The sequence below is a fragment of the Mustela nigripes genome, chromosome 10 (assembly GCF_022355385.1).
Source record: "Mustela nigripes isolate SB6536 chromosome 10, MUSNIG.SB6536, whole genome shotgun sequence".
NCBI classification, from domain to species: domain Eukaryota; kingdom Metazoa; phylum Chordata; class Mammalia; order Carnivora; family Mustelidae; genus Mustela; species Mustela nigripes.
The window spans coordinates 65,457,429-65,476,480 of record NC_081566.1 but is presented as its reverse complement, the minus strand read 5'-3'; the positions used below and the strand labels follow the sequence as shown (position 1 = coordinate 65,476,480).

At 52.1% G+C, this 19,052-nt stretch overlaps 1 protein-coding gene across 1 annotated transcript; it reads right to left on the bottom strand.

The window, feature by feature from the left end:
• Window positions 1–1,487: 1,487 nt before the first annotated feature.
• Window positions 1,488–18,863, bottom strand: CCT3 (chaperonin containing TCP1 subunit 3). The gene is made up of 14 exons (XM_059413661.1): window positions 18,723–18,863; window positions 16,885–16,946; window positions 16,220–16,270; window positions 16,062–16,124; window positions 14,779–14,875; window positions 9,281–9,398; window positions 7,251–7,437; window positions 6,508–6,657; window positions 5,614–5,746; window positions 5,358–5,439; window positions 4,179–4,359; window positions 2,553–2,798; window positions 2,162–2,293; window positions 1,488–1,824 (listed from the first exon to the last, which is right to left on the bottom strand). The coding sequence occupies exons 1-14, from the start codon at window positions 18,751–18,753 to the stop codon at window positions 1,720–1,722; spliced, it is 1,638 nt and encodes a 545-aa protein (XP_059269644.1). The 5' UTR covers window positions 18,754–18,863; the 3' UTR covers window positions 1,488–1,719.
• Window positions 18,864–19,052: the final 189 nt, after the last annotated feature.

Below are 19,052 nucleotides of genomic sequence, written 5' to 3'. Positions count from 1 at the left end.
CCTCCCCACCACTCACAAAAATGCTGCTTTACAGGAGGAAAACGGGATGTGGCCGGTTCTGATGCATGGGGGGTGGCACGCCCAGTCAAGGAGGTGGCGAAGCTGCGGTCACGGGCCCACAGGGTGGTGACGGAGGAGGCAGCCTGCGCGGCAGGGAGAGGCTGGGAACACCGTAGCCGGCCTGGACAGGAGGAGCTGGCCGGGAGTCTGGCTCAGAGGCGCTCACAGGGACAAGGGTCTGAGCACAGCAGGCCGGCCACCACACGCTCCCCCAGCGTTCACCCCGACACCCGGCAGGGACAACTGCAGCCAGAATGGACGTTGGGGAAAATTGCAACAGGGAGCAAAGACCCACAGGGTCTTCATGAGCACCACTTCAAGGGTCGTCTACCTCGCCCCTAAGGTCCTAGAGTGCGGAAGGAATGATGAATTAAACAGAGGCAGGGCCCTCGGCACAGGACGGGCGGGCCTGTTCCAGAGCCGCAGGGCAGGAAGAGGAGCAAAGGGCTTCAGAGGGGGCTGAGCCAACGCTGGGCCCCGGAGGCAAACAGACCAGGGACCACCTCATGCCTCCTGCGGTGGGCACGGCCTGCCGAGAGCCAGACCGCCCACAGCTAGCTCGCCTGCCTTCTCCAGCTTTGTGGCCCTTGACTCGACTTTATCTGTGCCAGTCGGACGCCCCAGTGCGAAAGGGGATGGGACTGATCGGGGTCTCCGTGGAGACCGGAGTACACACGCGGACTGGAACGCGCTGGGCAGGAGGCACTGTGTGCTGTTCTCCTTCTACCGAGCACGCCGCCCAGCACGACTAAGGCCTGCGGCCAGGGAGGAGGGAAGGGCTGACCGTTATGACTCCTAAGGACAAAGGGGATGTGGAGGGCCCAGGAGCCAACACAGACCCTGAAGAAATCACAGGCTGGCCCCACCTGGCCTCCAGCATCCCTGGCCGTTATTTTCCTGTCCGGATAAGAACAAAGCATGAAACACAATTAAACCTTCCACGACCGCCAGCAAGGAGGCAGAGGCCCTCTGGCGACCGGAGCGTGCCAGGGCACGCCAGCAGGCCGGGGGACAGACGCGGTCAGGAAGAAAAGCATTCCAGGTAAGACGCGAGGGATTCTGAAAGTTAAAGGGAACAACAGAAAAACCCCAGCTTCACGCTCTTTAGGGCAAACACCTGAGCTGTGGCGTGCACTGGGTGTTGCTGTCTACACAACCCCCGCGGGAACACCCAGGGGCTGGACAGGTTCCTCCTGTTCTCTGGGCCCTTTATACAAGGCGGTGCTGCTTCCAGTGGGAAGTCCGACCCTTTGAATTCCAAGAGTCTTCCCGACCAGCATCTGCTGGGAAGTCTGAAAAACGCCTTCAAGGAGGCAGGTGCCTGCCCCCTTCCCGTCTCCCTTCCTCCCCAGTAAGGTCTCCTCCTCCTCCCTCGTCACCAGGAGGCGGAGATAAGACTCAAGACTGAAAAACACAGAACCACCGTCTCAAATGACTTAGATTTAATCGTCGGAAGCAAACTAAATTAAATGGAAAGCTTACAACAGAGAAGAATTACATGTCAGCGCCTTTTGCAAACTGAGCTGGGGCAGAAAAGGGGCTGGGCTGCCCCTCAACCCGAACCCTTCCAAGCAAAGACATCCACAGTGTCCCTGGCGGTCTGGCTCAGGGAAGAGGGAGCCTCCACCGGCTCTGCGTCGAGGTCTGGGTGCCGGCCACTCACTCCTGGCCAGCATCGGGAGCCCCGCCTTGCCGGCTCTGGTCATCCCCCTTCTTTTTGTGGCCCGAGACGATGTCATCAATCCGCAGCAGGAGAACTGCCGTCTGGGGGAAAACCACAGCCCCAAAGAGGTCAGCAGAGACCGCAAGAGCGCTTGTTTTCTTTAAAACCCAACACCGAGCTCCTCCACATAGTTAGCATTTTATCTGCCGTCTACCCTGACCGAGCCTGGCACGGAAAACACAGCTCTCCCTCAGCAAGGGCCACATCTTGTGGGGTCACCTTGCTTTCTGCATGAGCTAGAGGGGAGTACAGAAAAGGATACTCTGCGAGACCTTCCGAGAACCCTCTGTCTTCTAAGCCCCCCCTTCAAGATCGAGCCCAACACGCTGGTTTCCAGGGACGTGCCCGCCCGCAGCCCAGCGCACTCAGGCGCCTCACCTCCACTGCCGTCTTGTACGTCTGCAGCTTCACGGCCAACGGCTCCCAGATGCCCAGTTCCTTCATGTCCACCAAGGTGCCTGTCTCACCATTTACACCCCACGTCTCACAGTTCTCCTGGGTGTGCTTGGCCTGGAGTCGGAAGAAGTATCAACAGCTCAAGGGAAAACCCCAGAAACAAGTGGGCAGGAACATGAGGTAATAAGGCAAAAACAGTGACATGAGACAAGGGAATGACAATGACTGCAAACACGTCGAGTGTTCGGAGAGAGAGAGGGGACACCTGAAGGTACAAGCTGTCAGGAGAGCCAGACGCACAGATGTGAACCATCCTCCTGGGCCAAGCAGCTCTGCCCACCCCGTCAGGAGCAAAGCGTGGGAAGGAACTCACCCGAAGGGAGGTAAGCAGACGAATGGTGCTGGCCCCACAGTTCTGGATAAGGGTGCGAGGGATGACTTCTAAGGCCTGGGCAACAGCCCTGTATGGCCACTGTTCCACACCGGTCATGGCCTTGGACTTCTCTGTCAAGGCGTGGGCCACGGCCATTTCCGAGGCCCCACCCCCCGGAACCAGCTGGGGGTCCAGGAGGACGTTGCGGCAGACCTGCATGGCATCCTGGAGGTTGCGTTCCACTTCCTTGGGAAAGCAAACGGATGACATGAAGCCCAAGGCTGGGGACTCAGGGACACATCAGAGGCACTCGAGGGCTCCCTAACTGCCACGTCTGGTAAACCATCAAGGAGGGCAGCTGGAAAGGTCCCTACAACACTGTGGGGCAGAGCAGACGCCCTGCGCCTCGCAGAAGCACAGGGACTACAGGTGTGCGAGAGGGCGGGGGGTGAAGTCAGGCGACACAGAGCAGTCCCCCTCCGTCTCCTCCCACGGCGCTGCGGGAGCCGGGCGCCACAGGCCCTGCTTGTGCACCTTTGGGTAAGTTACCTAACCTGGGACAAAAGTGGTATTTGTAACGTCAGCTTAAGAAATAAGGAAGCAGTGGTTCCCGGGGAAATGGTGAGTCACTGCCGAAGGGGTATGTCTGGCAAGATGACAAGGTTCTGAAGATCTGTGGCCCGAGAATGTAAATATGTACGGAACTATATACTCAAAAATGGTTCAGATGGTAAATTTTATGTGGTTTTTTTTTTGTAGTTAATAATTTTTTAAAAATTACATACACATGTAATCTCTGTACCTAAGGCAGAGCTTGAACTCATGACCTCCAGCTTGAGCTGTGTGTTTATCCAGTGAGCCAACCTGATGCCCCTAAAAAATTGTTTTTCAGGGCGCCTGCGTGGCTCAGTTGGTTGAATGTCTGCCTTCGGCTCAGGTCGTGATCCTGGGGTCCCAGGATCGAGTCCTACATCAGGCCCCCTGCTCAGTGGGGAGCCGGCTTCCCCCCCCCCGCCTACTGCTCCCCCTCCTTGTGCTTGTGTCAAATAAAATCTTTTATTTTTTTTTTAAAGATTTTATTTGACAGAGAGAGACACAGCGAGAGGGAACACAGCGGGGGGGGGGGGGGGGGCAGAGAGAGCAGCAGCTTGATGTGGGTTTGACCCCAGGACCCTGGATCATGACCCAAGCTGAAGGCAGACATACAACGACTAAGCCTACCCAGGTGCCCCAACTAAATAAGATCTTAAAAAAAAATTATTATTCACTTAAAAAAGAAGATATTTGTGGCCACATATCAAAAATTAAATGGCTATGAATGGGCAACAGAAGGATTTTAGGTCTTAGGGGCCTCTCTCAAGAAACAGAACGACCCAGGGCGCCTGGTGGCTCAGTGGGTTAAAGCCTCTGCCTTCGGCTCAGGTCAGGATCCCAGGGTCCTGGGATGGAGCCCCGCTCGGGCCCTCTGCTCAGCAAGAAGCCTGCCTCCCCCTCTCTCTGCCTGCTTGGCATCTCTGTCAAATAAATAAATAAAATCAGAAAGAGAGAAAAGAGAGAGAGAGAGAGAGAGAGAGAGAGAGAGAGGGGACGACCCAGCCCGGGCGCACGCCCCCAAGGCAGACTCACGGAGAGCAGCTCCTTGCTGGCCCCGCGCAGGAGGACGGTACAGGCCTTGGGGTCCTTGCAGTCGGTGATGAATGCGAAGTACTCGTCTCCAATTTTCTTGATTTCCAACACGCCTGCTCCTGTCCCAACATCTTCTTCTCTCAGCTCTTCTGGCCGGCTGACTATCCGGGCCCCGCACGCTCTGTTGACCAGATTGGGGGGGGGGCATGTGACTTTGGGGGCTTCTACTCATCTTCCCAGCCGGAGGCCAGCGGCTGGGGGTACGGCCCGAAGTGCACTGCTGGAAACACGGCTACGTAACGCGGGAGCTCCTGGCTGCCCGGCAGTAAGATTCTCAAACACGTGTATGTGACGTGTCCTTGCATGGACGGGGCTGATAAACTGCAAATACACGGAACAATGAGACAAGCAGGTGCAGTTTGACCCGAGGATGTTCTGTGGCCCTTCAGCATCGGACAAATGTGCTCCCGGGCGCTTCTACCGTGTGCGCCACGTTACAGTCCTTTCCAGACGCGCCGCGTCCCGCAAGGCCCAATGAGAGCTCCAGGCCAGTAACGGAGCTGCACTCAAGACAGCACGAAGTCCAGAAGGGAGGAAAGGGAGTCCGTGAGTGTGCGTCTGACTCCACTCCACGGAGCACGGAACTCACCTGCCCGGGCCCCCCACTCCCGGGCCCACGGTCCGCCCTCTGTAGCCGTGCGCACTCAGAGCCCTTTCAGAGCTGGCGGAAGTATAACACTTGACTTGGGTCTGATATTTGATACTGGGGTGGACTCAGCTTTTTAAAATAAAAATTAGTATCAGAAACGAGTGGTATGTGAACACAGAATCGGCAAACAGCGAGTCAGTCGTAAGCTACATGACCAGCAGCTGAAGATCCAGTCAGGGAATCCAACAGCCGTGCTCTAGGCTGAGCTACCGCAGACAGGCTGTGACAGACCCTGAGGCAGGGACCACAGACGTCTAAGCCTGAGCCTGTCACTACTGGCCAGCAGCAGGCAGCTGCGGGTCCGGAGCCTTTCTGGAGACAGCACACAGCTAAGCCCAGGTTATGCCCATCAATACCCAATCTGACTGTGTCCTACATTAAACCTTTTCAGGTAACAGGAACCACATTATAAAGCTCCAAAAGGAAAACACACGGGAAGGAGGAATCTCATCTTCACGTGGCCAACTCACCTGGCGATGCGGTTGTTGTCTGTCTTCCGGACTCTGCGGATGGCTGTGATGTTGGCCCGCATGAGGTAGTGCTGAGCTAAATCTGTAAACCCGAGAACAGAGACGTCAAACTGGAAGCCGGAATCCTGGGTCCTGAACCGGTGTCATCCCCAACGTACCCCACACCGTCGCGTTTACATTCGGTCCACGCCAACGGGGGGCGGGGGGGCAGCCGCCCTCTTCTGCTCACCGGGAGGGGAAGCGAATGGAGTCCTACCTGAGATGCCCTTCTCTGTGATGACCACATCGGGCTTCAGACGGATAATGTCCTCACAGAGCTGCTGGATGTACTCCTCCTCCATCTGCAGGATCCGCGTGAAGTCCTCCTCTCTCGTGATCTCGATGTCAGTCTGCGAGGTGGAGAAAGCTGCGGACTTACAGGTCCGAGAGGCCTGCTGGCCGGGAGCCCAGCCCTCGGGAGCCCGTTCAGCTCCAGCCCTGCAGCTGAATGCCTTCACTTTTTTTCCTCTTTTTTAAATTAACACATAATGTCTTATTGGTTTCAGGGGTGTGGTTCCGTGTTAATGTTTAATTACACGTTAAGTGGAAGTGTCAAAGGCAAAGGCATTCAGGGGAGTTTGTGGCCTGAGGTCCCGGACCCTAGTGCAACGTTCCCTCCGGCCCGTCAGTGTGCATAGTATCTGGGTCTTAATTCTTCCCGCCAACAAAATACACCTTCCTCCCAATGCCTGCGTTAACGAGCCTGTTACTTTATTCTAGCCACACAGAGTAAAAGCCTGGTGAACCTCCTCCCTCTGAAAATTCCTTGGCGTTCCCAAGCTGAATTACCCCTGACCCTATGTTCTACTCGTGTCAGGAGAGGCGGCATGGCAGTATGGAACCGAAGCCAACAGAGCTGCGTTCAAACCCTGACCTGGCCGGGACGGTTGTGTTCCTCAATTAATCTACCTTCTCTGAGCTTTGAATCCCTCAGCTGTGAAGGGAAATCAGAATCAGCACCAACACCGGGAAAGGGTTCCCGTGGGAAGCAGAAAGTAGACATGCAGGTTGCGGACGCAGCAGGCAGGGTAACAAACACGCCTTTACTTCCGTGTCCTATTCGCAGTCCGAGTCCTCCCCCAGGGGCGAGGAGGCGGGCCGGGAGCCTCACCTGGCTTTCTCCCTTCTTGTACTCCAGAGAGGAGTCCAGCAGCACGATGCGTGGGTTCTTGATGTAGCGCCGCATTCGGGGATGGGTCACGTCTTTGTTAATCATGACTCCCCGCAGGACACACGAGTCTTCAATGATGCCCCCCGGTATCTGAGCAAAAGACCCACTTTTCATCCACAACCAAGAGCAGCCAGTTCTCAAATCCCTTCCCAGACACTCGGCTTTCCCGAATGAGCACATGCAGGTTTCTGACGTCGCTTTTTCCCTGAACGTCAAAAACAGCTGTAACCACACTTCTCCCTCCAGGAGGCACACCAATCACGGACCAGGAGCCCGATCTGAAGGTCAGCGGAGACGCTGAGAAATTCAGGGACTCGCAAAGATTCTCTCAGATGTTTTAGGCTTGGGGCTCCACCTACAGGCCCACGGCTATTAATGCTACTTTTGGTCCTCCAAGGAGCAGAGCTGGGGAGCGCTTTCTGGGGCCTGGGTGAAAGCCTCACCAAGAGGCCCAGACACAGAGACACCGAGAAGCCCTCCTCCAGCCCCCGGAAGCCTTGCGGAGGAACAGCACTGAAAGCAGCAGAACTATTCTGGGAACACCTCCTGGGTACCTTCTTTTTCAAGCTGCAGTTTTCTGGGCAACAAATGTTCTAACTATAAAAACACAACCCTCGGTCCTGCCTAGTGAGGCGACTCCCGCTCGGAAGCAGCGCGTCCTGCAAGCGCGCGGACGAGCTCACCTTCTCCACCCGGGCGTACTTCTTGATGTCGATCTCCTTGCGACCGTTCTCCTCAAACTGCACCGTCCGGACGGCGTCGAGGGCGATGCTGCAGGCCAGCGAGGCCCACCGGCTGATGGCTTTGGTGGTGATAGAGCTGTTGATGATGTTCAGCATCACGTCTCGGTTACTGGTGTCCACAGGGGTACTGGAGGAAGAGGCAGGCAGTGTGCTCAGCGGACAGCTCGGACGGTCGAGGAAGTCCCTCATCTACAGCCTAGGGACCCCGGTGGGGGGCAACGGGCAGAACTGTCCCTCCCTGTGCCTTTCAACAAGACTGCAACTAAGCCGTCCCTGGAAGCGATCTCAAATCCGACCAGTGTCTCCTCATGCCTGACGACCCTCCAGACTTAAGAGTTTACAGAAAAATGGTGTGTTCTTTATCTTCTGCTTCAACCAAATAAACTCCACTTTGTAACTTGGGTCAAAACACATTTTGCCTCTGACACCTTATCCCACCACTAGTAAATGCCAAGAGCTCGTCCTGGTAACCCCCCTCGGCCCGCACTATCCTCAAGCAGCTGATTCCGTGGTGAACCACATGCCGTGTTTGTGTTCAGCCTCTCCTAACAGCAGCACACACCTGTATGTGGTGAGACTATCTGCAGCCATAAAACCGAAGTTCTACAATACCTTGGACACCACCTAAACCGAATTTTCATGTAACAGTGTAAGGCATATGCTATGCTATCGTTACATAGCTCTTGAATTAATGGATTTTTCTTTTAAAGATTTTTATTTATCTGACAGAGACAGAGATCACAAGTAGGCAGAGAGGGAGGCAGAGAGAGGGAAGCAGGCTCCCCGCTGACAGAGAGCCTGAGGCGGGGCTCAATCCCAGGACCCAGAGATCATGACCCGAGCTAAAGGCAGAGGCTTAACCCACTGAGCCACCCAGGTGCCCCTGGATTTTATTTTTTTTAAATATTTATTTGAGACAGCATGAGCTGGGGGAGAGGCAGACTCTAGTGAGGAAGAAGCCCGAGGTAGGACTTAATCCCAGGACGCTGGGATCATAACCTGAGCCGAAGGAAGATGCTTCACCAACTGAGCCACCCAGGCGCCCCAAGAATTATGGATTTTAGAGAAGAAACAACAGCTCGACAAGTATCACCTAGGACATTCAGACAATTATTGTTTGATAAGAGAAACTATCAATTCAGCTCCACAAACTCAATAAATCCTTTGGTTATCTCTACATTCTTACAGCTTACTTCGTAAAATTAATTTCAGGCAAACAACACCACATTCCCTGAAAGTGCTAGACAGACTTTAACATACAGTCCGTTTCTTAGCAGGTACTACAACACACAGCTCGCCAAGTTACTCGAGGCTTATGCACCAAAAACCCAACCACATCAGAGTAGAGGCTTTACACAGAATTTTTAAACCCAGGACATTCTGCGTTGTCATGACCTCACATCCTCTGATTTTAGAAGTCCTGCCTTTCCACACTCCTATCGTTACCCTATTAGTACACAGCAGATGAACAGCAAGTTCTTTAATTCCTAGATGGGACTCCAACAGATTTTCAGTCCCACTCCTCCTGACTTTAATGGAAAACTGCCGGCTACCGCCCTCCTCAGCATTTTACTAGAGAATTAACTGCATGAGTCATAATCCTACGTGATGGTAGGGCACTTTAGTATTAAATCCTGAATAATTAGTTATCCAACTCTTCAACTAACTCCCCCCACTGGCATCTAAGCTTTGAGAAGGTGGGTCTATTTTGCTACACATTTTCCATGGCAGCCCCTAACAGGGGAACAAGCAAACTGCATGTAACCCGAAGACATGTGGGAGAACTGAACCCAACTCCCTTTGTCCGCCCCGTGCCCTGTGTCATTGTCCTCTGTCTTCTGCTGTCCTCCTCTCTCCTCCTCGCATACAGGACAACAGTGTCAAGCCCTGGTGATGCGCCTTCCTTCACCACCGCAGAACACCTCCATCTTCCAGGCCCCCACGGCTGACAGTACCTCGGATCTCAATACCTGATCTTCTTAAGGGTGCTGATCATGTCGTCCAGGGCCTTGCGGTACGCACTGATCACCACCGTTGGGTGCATCTGCTGCTCCAGGAAGTGCTCGGCCACAGACAGCATCTCCCCCGCTGAAGAGAGACACACAAGCCATCGTGTTTTTTTTTTAATAAAGTACCAAGATTTCAAGGCAACTTCATGAGACTTCTAAAAATACCTTATCATTTTCCCTAAAATAGATGGTCCCAAAACCTATGCCAATGGACTGTTAATAAAATTTTTTTATAATCCAAATTTTATACTTTATACAAGGCAATCCATGAAAAAAATACCCTCACCAGACATGCTTTAAGTGATCGAAGATTGAACACAGTTTATTCACTTGATCTTTCAAGATCAGCGTTTGTCACCAGTTTTCCAAGCAAAAGGAGACATTTTCCCCCCCAAAGACTCCAGAAGGAAAAACATATAAAGGAAAATGGACTTGTTTATGATTCTCTCGGAACCTGGGAAGCAGAGAAACCATTTGTACTAAAAACAAAAATACACATAAAAACCTTATACCTGGAAGCATAACCACAAAAATTTTACAAAATTTACTGAGATTATTTGTGAAACATCCCCTTACTAAAAAAATGTCTTTATTTTCTAACACACACAAATAGATATAGATGCACATATACACACAAGTCTGTTTCTTCTTCTTTTTTTTTTTTAAAAGATTTTATTTATTTATTTGACAGACAGAGATCACAAGCAGGCAGAGAGGCAGGCAGATAGAAGGAAGCAGACTCCCCGCTGAGCAGAGAGCCCGATGCAGAGCTCGATCCCAGAACCCTGGGATCATGACCTGAGCCGAAGAAGGCAGAGGCTTTAACCCACTGAGCCACCCAGGCGCCCCACAAGTCTGTTTCTTAACAAAAAAGTTTAGAGAGACAAATATACTTTTTGTAACAATTAAAAAAAAAAGATCTTTTGTACAATTTGCTTATACTACCTGTCCACTAACACTGATTGTTAAAATGTACACAAATGAAAAAAAAATGTACACAAATGTGTCAAGGTTCACAAGTGTACTCTTTGAGAGGCACCTGAGTGGCTCAATCCTTAAGCGTCTGCCTGCGGCTCAGGTCATGACCCCAGGGTCCTGGGATCCAGCCCTGCATCAGGCTCCCTGCTCAGCGGGAAGCCTGCTTCTCCCTCTCCCACTCCCTCTGCTTGTGTTCCCTCTCTCGCTGTGTCTCTGTCCAATAAATAAAATCTTAAAAACAAAAACAAATGTACTTTGGCACGTGCTTGAATGTTTAAATTTGATACCTTACACCAATTCCTAAGTGACCAAAATACCTGTTAAAATAATCAAGCAATTATTTTTTTACAGACTTTATTCAGTTTGAGAGCGAGCGCACACACACGCGTGTGCACACATGGCAGGAGGGGCGGAAGGGGAGGAGGGACAAGCAGACTCTGCACCGAGTGTGGAGCCTAATGCGGGGCTTGGTCCCACGACCCTGAGATCATCATCTGAGCCATAACCAAGTCAGACACTCAACTGACTGAGCCACCCAGGTGCGTCCAGAAATATGCATTTTAAAATACGCTGGAGTAAGTTCACTTAGGAAAGGGTATGGCGTGTTAGAGAACAGTGAGGACAACTTCAAAGAAGAATGACTCTAGGAACACCAGGGTTTTCTTTATCAGAGCTACCTAGACTCGTGGATACTTAACCCCCTCATCTCTCCGGGAGACTTAACTAGGTTATTAGCTAGGAAAGCCTGCCTGGTGACTACTGCTCATCGCAGCCACGAAACAGTGGGAAAGCACATGAAGTCTGTCTTCCTTCTTGCGTCCTCCAAATTTTCCCTCCAAGCACAGAACTAGCCACACCTAATTTTCACTCCTCAAAGAGAACTGGGTCTGAACAAATGCTTAGTGGGCACCTGGGTGGCTCTCCAGGTTAAGCATCCGACCCTGGGTTTCGACTCAGGTCATCTCAGGGCCAGAGGAACGGAGCCCTGAGTCCAGCTCCGATCAGCAGGGGGTCCGCTGAAGCCCCCCCCTCTCCCTCTGCTCGCCCCCCAACCCCAGCTCACGCTCTGTCAAAAAATAACCAAGTGCTTAGTTGGTGGTGACACACTACATCTCCACCCAACTCTGTACTTCCTAAAAATAACTGAAAACATCACTTTAAAAGTTCATACAGTAATTCTGTTATATGCACTCTACTTCCAGGCATGTGGGCCAACATCATTAACTGACATCTGTTAAAAGAGTTCATTTCCTTAAAATGAAACAAGATGGGATTGGGAGGGAGACAAACCATAAGAGACTCTTAATCTCACAAAACAAACTGAGGGTTGCTGGGGGGCGGAAGAGAGATAGGGTGATGGTGATTTCCTCAACAATGTATTACTGAAATCAGATTTTAAAAAATAAATGCCTTGATTATAAGCATTTCTCCATTGACTTAAAACACACAGAGAAATAAAGGCAACGTCAAATTTTCAGAACTGATCCTTTATGATCCTACAGAAAATGGAAAGATGTTATTAAAATATGTACGGTCAAGACTCATTGTCAACATTCGTCACCCGCACAACTGGCTAAAATGTCATTTGTAAGGGCGTCTGGATGGCTCAGTTGCTGAACATCTGCCTTTGGCTCAGGTCATGATCCCATGGTCCGGGGATAGAGCCCTGCATCGGGCTCCCTGCTCAGCAGGCAGCCTGCTTCTCCCTCTCCCACTCCCACTGCTGGTGTTCCCTCTCATGGTCTCTGTCAAATAAATATATAAAATGTTATCTTTGAGCCCCAAATCAGGGGCATTTTCATTGTCACTCACACACACGTGCTGAGATGAACACTCAAGTCACGCAATGCGATGCCCTGCCCTGCTTCAGCTCCCACACTTTATGCAATACAGGTTCACATTTTTGTGCATTTTGTTGACTTCACTGTTTAAACTGGCCCAAGCATAGCACTAGTCCAGCCCAGCCTTCCTAAGTGCAAGAAAAGTGACGTGCCTTACAGAGAAAACACATTAAAAAAGCCTCGTTCAGGCGTGAGTTACGGTGCTACTGGCTGTGAGTTCAATGAATCAGCAACATGTATTACATAATGTGTCCTTATTTTTATTTAAAAATTTATTTATTGTGGAGCGCCCAGGTGGCTCAGTCATTTGAGCATCTGCCTTTGGCTCGGGTCATGATCCCTGGGTCCTGGGATCAAGTCTTGTGTTTTGTTTTTTTAAGATTTTATTTACTTATTTGACAGAGGGATCACAAGTTAGGCAGAGAGGCAGGCAGAGAGAGAGGGGGAAGCAGGCTCTCCGCTGAGCAGAGAGCCCAATGCAGGACTCGATCCCAGGACCCTGAGATCATGACCTGAGCCACAGGCAGAGGCTTAACCCACTGAGCCACCAGGCGCCCTGGGCTCCGTTTAGTGGGAACTCTGCTTCTCCCTCTATCCTTCCCCCCACTCATGATCCCTTGCTCTCTCAAATAAATAAAACCTTTAAAAAATAAATAATTTATTTATTTGAGAGAAAAAAAGAGAGACCGCGTGTGCATTCCCCTGTGCAAGTGGGCGGAGGGGAAGGGGGAAGAGGAGGGAGAAACTCTCAAGCAGACTCTGCTCAGCACAGAGCTTGACGCTAGGTTTGACCTCAGGACCCATGAGATCATGACCTAAGCTGAAACCAAAAGTCTGACGCTTAATGACTGAACCACACAGGAGCCCCCATAGGGTGTCTTTAAAAAAAAAAAAAAAACTGAGGGGAGCCTGGGTGGCTCACTGTGTTAAGCCTCTGCCTTCGGCTCAGGTCATGATCTCAAGGTCCCGGGATCAAGCCCCACATTGGGCTCTCCACTTGGCAGGGAACCTGCAACGCACCACCCACCCCCACCCCCGTTGCCCTGCCTGCCTCTCTGCCTGCTTGCGATCGCTTTCTCTTTGCAAAATAAGTAAATAAAATCTTAAAAACAAAACAAAACAAAAAACAAACCGAGAGGTGCCTGGCTAGCTCACTTGGAAAGGCGTCAACTCTTGACCTTATGGTTATGAGCTCAAACCCCATGCTGGAAGTAGAAATTATTTATTTGGTTGGTTTTTTATTCTATTTATAATTTTATTTATCTGTCAGAGAGCACGCACTGGCTCACGTGGGAGCACAGGCAGGGGGAGCGGCAGGCAGAGGGAGAAGCAAGGCTCCCCTTTAAGCAAGGAGCCTAATGCAGGACTTGATCCCAAGACCCTGATCATGATCCTAGACAAAGGCAAACGCTTAACCAACTGAGCCACCCCGGTGAACTGGGAGATTACTTTAAAAATAAGTAGGGGAGGCTGGGTGGCTCAGCCAGCTAACCATCTGGTCTTGGCTCAGGTCCTAATCCCAAGGTGCTGGGACTGCAGCCGGTATCAGGCTTCCTGCTCGGCGGGGAGCCTGTTCTCTCTCCTTCCTGCTCGTGCTCTCGATCACTCTCTCCCCCAAATAAATAAAACCTTTCTAAAAAATTGAAATAGAAATAAATAAAACAAACCAAAAAACCCCTCACATTAAGTGAGGTATGAGGGCACCTGATTCTTGGTTTCAGCTGTCATGATCTCATGGTCGTGGGATCGAGCTCCCTATCAGGCTCCAAGCTCCCGTCACTACGGGAACTCTGCTTGGGTTTCTCCCCCTCTGCCCTCAGCCTCTCCCCTGCCCACCCCCCCGCCCCCACCAAACAAATGCAATAAGGTGTGTAGGTATTAAAGAGTGTGTAGAAGCTCAAAGGAGCCGGACACGGATCTACTCCAGGACGGACGGTTTAGCGCTTGCGAACTCAGCATCTGTGGTGACTTTCTAGAATGCAACTTACCGTGAATGACAAGAACACACTGTATTTTGTTAAACCAGGTTTTTAGTTCATCCTACACTATAATGAATGTTTTATGCTCACTTAGAGAAAATACACAAAAAATTACCAATAAATTATTTAAATATTTGTAATTAGCGGACTGGTAATAATTTCCTTATTAAAATAGGACACATATGTTATTTCCGATAAAAATCTTCATGTTTTGATCACCTGGGTGGCTCAGCAGGTAAAGTGTCTACCTTCGGCTCAGGTCATGGGGATCTAGTCTTACGTGGGCCCCTCCCCTTCTCCCTGTACCCCTCCACGCTGCTTGCGATCTCTTTGTCTCTCTCTCCGATAAACATATACATCTTTAAAGATTTTGTCTACTTGACAGAGAGAGAGAGAGAGAGAGAGAGAGAGCGCGCGCGCATGCGTGCACGAGCAGGACTGAAGGAGAGGCAGGCCCCCTGCTGAGCAGGGAGCCCGATGTCGGGTTCGATCCCTGGACCCTAAGATCATGACCTGAGCCAAAGGCAGATGTTTAATGACTGAGCTACCCAGGCAGGTGCTCCAAATAAATAAAATCTTAAACAAAAAAAAAAAGGGGGGAAAGAAAAAACCCCATGTTTCAATTGAGCTTCCCTTATCAGCACTGCTGTCGTCCTCTTACCAAGAATAATTACTGATGTGGTCCCGTCTCCAACCTCTTCATCCTGCGTCCGGCTAATTTCAATCATGGATTTGGCTGCTGGATGCTGGACTTGAATCTGAGAAGGAAAACACAGATTGCCACGGAATCAGCAATACTCAAAGACCTCGGAACCCACTCTACTGGGTCCTGACTCTTGAGCTGTTATATTCTCTCCCTTACCCAGTACCGTTTTACCACAGCTTACATGATTTTAAGGGGTCTCCAAAATATCTAAGTGAATCCTCTCTCCAAGTCCCCCTCTTTTTAGGGAAAAATGCGTCCCAACTCAACTACTCAAGTTTCTCAAAGACAGAAGAGCCTCTTACTTTCATAGCTTACTTCCCAGGAGCCCCAGTGTTGCGGCTGAACTGTGTTTTCCAAAAGGACAGCTGGAGTCCTACCCTCTGGAAACTGTGAATGGGAATGTTACTGAAACACAGTCTTTGCAGTTGTAATCAAGATCTACAATTAGATCATGTGTGATATTACGACAGACCCTATATCCAATCATTGTTGTCCTTCTAACAGAGCCACAACAGGAGAATGACCTATAACAACTGAGAAGGAGACAGGGGGCGCCTGGGTGGCTCAGTGGGTTAGGACTCTGCCTTCCGCTCAGGTCAAGATCTCAGGGCCCTGGGATAGAGCCCCACACGTCAGGCTCTCTGCTCAGTGGGGAGCTGGCTTCTCCCTCTCCTTCTGCACCTCCACCCGTCTGTGCCTGCTGTTAAATAAAAATCTAAAAAAAAAAAAGGGGGCGCCTGGGTGGCTCAGTGGGTTAAGCCGCTGCCTTCGGCTCAGGTCATGATCTCAGGGTCCTGGGATCGAGTCCCGCGTCGGGCTCTCTGCTCAGCGGGGAGCCTGCTTCCTCCTCCTCTCTCTCTGCCTACTTGTGATCTCTGTCAAATAAATAAAATCTTTAAAAAAAAAAAAAAAAAAAAAAAAAAACGGAGACTGAGTCCACAGGCCAAGGAATGTCACAGACTGCGGTCAACCACCAGATGCTGGTAGCATCAAAGACAGATTCTTTTCTTGAGCTTTCGGAAGGAGGAGGGCCCTGCTGACACCTTGATTTTTCACTTCTAGCCTCCACTCTATGAGAAAATAAATTTCTGTTTAAAGCCACGGCAGTCCTAAGAAACTAACCATCACGCATACATAATTTTACGGATCCTTTATAAAATTCCTAGAAAGCAAAACGTTCCAATTTCAGTATGTGTGCTGCCGAAGCGAACACTGGAAATCTCAACAAAAAGTCACACCTCTCGGAGAATGGCGTTGCCGTCGTTGGTCATCACAATGCCTCCCATGGGGTCCAAAAGCATCTAGGACAAAAGTAAGTCATACCTAAGTTACACTTGTTCCAGGTAACAGACAGGAAAAATCTGAAGTCAGAAAGTGCAGGAAGGGCCAGGCCTACCTTCATCATGGACTTGGGTCCCAAGCACGTGCGGATGATGTCCGCGATGGTCTAGCAAAAAGAAAATGACAGACGCGGACCACCGGTCAGAAGGCCCGTGAGTGCGCGCGTCAGAAGGCACGTTCGGTACAGGCCGCCACAGCCCCAGGGGCTGCTACTTCTCCCCGGGAGTGATTTCAGGGTGGATGCAGAAAGAATTTTTCACAGGAAAGGGGGACGTGGCTTCCAGAGCTTCCGGTTCCCGTAACTCAGGTAACCACGGGTCCACGTGTTAGCATTTCTTCCCACGACAGGGGCCTCCACACTGCGCTAAACCAGCTCCGGGGAGGTTTCACTCTTTCGTCCAGAAGCACGTGCTGAGTACCCCGCCAGGATCTACAGTGGGCACTAGGAATGCCAACGGGAAGACAGTCCTTTCCCTCAAGTAACTCGTGGGGAATGGCAGGCAGACACGAGCAGGTTACAAAACAATATACACTAACAGAATTATGCCCAGGTATTAGGCCTAACTCACTGCGGGAGAGTATCTTTCTACCTACCACCATGAGAGAAACGGCCTGAAAGGTCATTTTCTTCTGCCTAACTGCAAATGAATACAAAAGGACCAGGGAAGGCAGCTGGAGGCAAACTAATCCAAACTTTAAACTACTTCAAAGACACACTACCTTAGCGGCATTGATGTTTCCAGACTGAACTTTTCTTCCAGATTCACGCTTTGTGTTCTGGCCTAAAACAGATAAAATAAAATGCAACAGATCAGGATTCACCCACCGTATAGAAACTCTAATTCCCTGACCTTTGAAAATAAACACACACACAGGTGTTACAGATGTAACAAGGGTCAACCCTCACCGGACCGTACCCTTCAAATACGTGTAAGTTATTGTGTCGACATACCTTAAAAACTGTTAAAAAAGTAAATATACGTACTTGTGGGTACGTCTTTATGCCAAGCCCCGGCACACAAACAATCCCTAACACTTCAACCCTGGAGCCCTGGTCATCGCCTTCCCACGAACCAAACGTTCACGTATTTACAGCAGATTCATAACCTGAGGTCCATGAGTGGGCCCTAGTGGAATGGTGAACTCCTGGGGTTGGGAGAAAATGGGGAGATACTGTGTTCTTGTCTGGGAAGAGGCTCTAGAGCGATCAGGTTCTCAAAGGACCGCTGACCTAAAAAAAGCATCAATCACTGCTTTATGCTAAAAAGGAAGGAGTCTGGGGGGTCCCTATCTTCCTACGTGGGCAGAGGGAATCACACTGACAGTCCCAGCGCAATCACTGCCGTGCCCCCACGGTGTGCTGTGCAGTGAGAACATGCTCTGAGAGGGGCTCGGTTTACCAGACACGCTCGCTCCACACTTGGCTAGAACAGGAATGCCTCAGGGACCCCCACCATCAGCCAGAGCTAAGCCCGAATCCTGACAGGAGGCCTGCTCGGTTCTAGCCTCTAGTGCCAGGGATAAACGCAGACCTGGAAAAGGCTTCACGATGCACCACTTGCCCCTGGGCCCTCCCCATGGAGACAAGCCCGTGGCTCCAACCAGACCAACCTAATGCTGACCACAGACTTCCTACAGGTTAAATGGGTAAAATTTTCACCCAGTCCCGTCTCATCTACGCGCTCGGGACCCTCAGCATTTGGATTCCCGTTTCAGGTCGCCGTAACTAAAGTCCCGCCTGGACTGTCCGGCAGACTCATGAGAACGAAGGCGGCTTTGCCCCAGTTCGGTGAAATCTTTTTTTTTTTTCTTTTTTCTAAAAACAGTTCTTTCCTAGGGACAGGGAAAACGGAGGAAATCGCGTTATTGCATTTGCGCACCGAAACCCGTAAGGGAGGGACGAGAGCTTGTACGGGGCCCAGAAGTTACCCGAAAAACGGGAAGGGCCCGAGCGAGGACAATGGAGGCGGCCCTCAGAGAGGAATCCAGGAACACTCCGCAGGAAAGACCGCGGCGCAGAGGTCGCCGCGGGGCGAATCACACCCAGGCCGGACCCCGCAGCGTCGCTGGAGCGGACCCCGGGCGCCGTCACGGAGACTGACCGCGGGTCCCACCGGCTGTGCGCGGACCCCCTCTCCGGCCGCTGCCCCCCACCCCACGGGGACAGGCTCCTGCGCCGCCAGTAAGGGCCGCACGCTCGAGCCAGGCGAGCCGGCGGGGCCCCGCGGCCACGGCCCCACCGGCCCCACCGGCCCCACCGGCCCCGGCGCCGAGGCCGGGCCGCGCCGGGCCCCATCCCACTCCCCAGCCCTGCACCGAAAACCACGCGAGCAGGGGCGCGGCGGCGCGGAGAGCGCGAGTGCGCGCAGCCGGCGGCTCGGCCAGGGCCAGGGAGGCCAGGGACCCGGTCGGGGCACTCGGGGAGCGGCGGCGGGGGCTTCCGAGGCGACGGGAAGGCTGCGCCGCCCGACCCGGGCGGGACCCGGCTGGGGCCCCACGGCCAAGCGCGGAGGGAAGGGGCGGAAGGGGGCCCCTGCCCCGGCTTCCCCCCAACTCACTGAGCACGAGCACCGGACGATGGCCCATCATGGCGGCGCGACGCAGAGCCCGGTACCCAGCGCTGGGGCGACCGGCAGAACCTTCTGGAGAGAGAGAAGCAGAGAGAAGCCCAGAAAACGCTGCCTCCTCAAGGCTCACACCTCAACCCGCTACCCTCCGGGTCGCTGCCAATCACCGCAGCCAGCGCATTGACCGGCACGAAGACCGGCCAATCGGCTTCCTTAGCCCCGCCCTCGACGCCGGAACGGCCGGGCAAGCTAGATGGAGAGCGCGCGGCGATGGCACGGGGAGGGCCCGGGCGCTTGCGCAGTAGGGTGGCCGCTCCCGGC

Bases quoted from the DNA above. Each gene is read 5' to 3' on its own strand.
- CCT3 (XM_059413661.1), bottom strand. From the start codon at position 18,753: ATGATGGGCCATCGTCCGGTGCTCGTGCTCA. The intron at 7,438-9,280 runs GTATTGAGATCC...CTCTTCCTCCAG, and splicing joins AGCACCCTTAAGAAGATCAG to TACCCCTGTGGACACCAGTA. The intron at 5,440-5,613 runs GTAGGACTCCAT...TCGGGTTTACAG, and splicing joins CACAGAGAAGGGCATCTCAG to ATTTAGCTCAGCACTACCTC.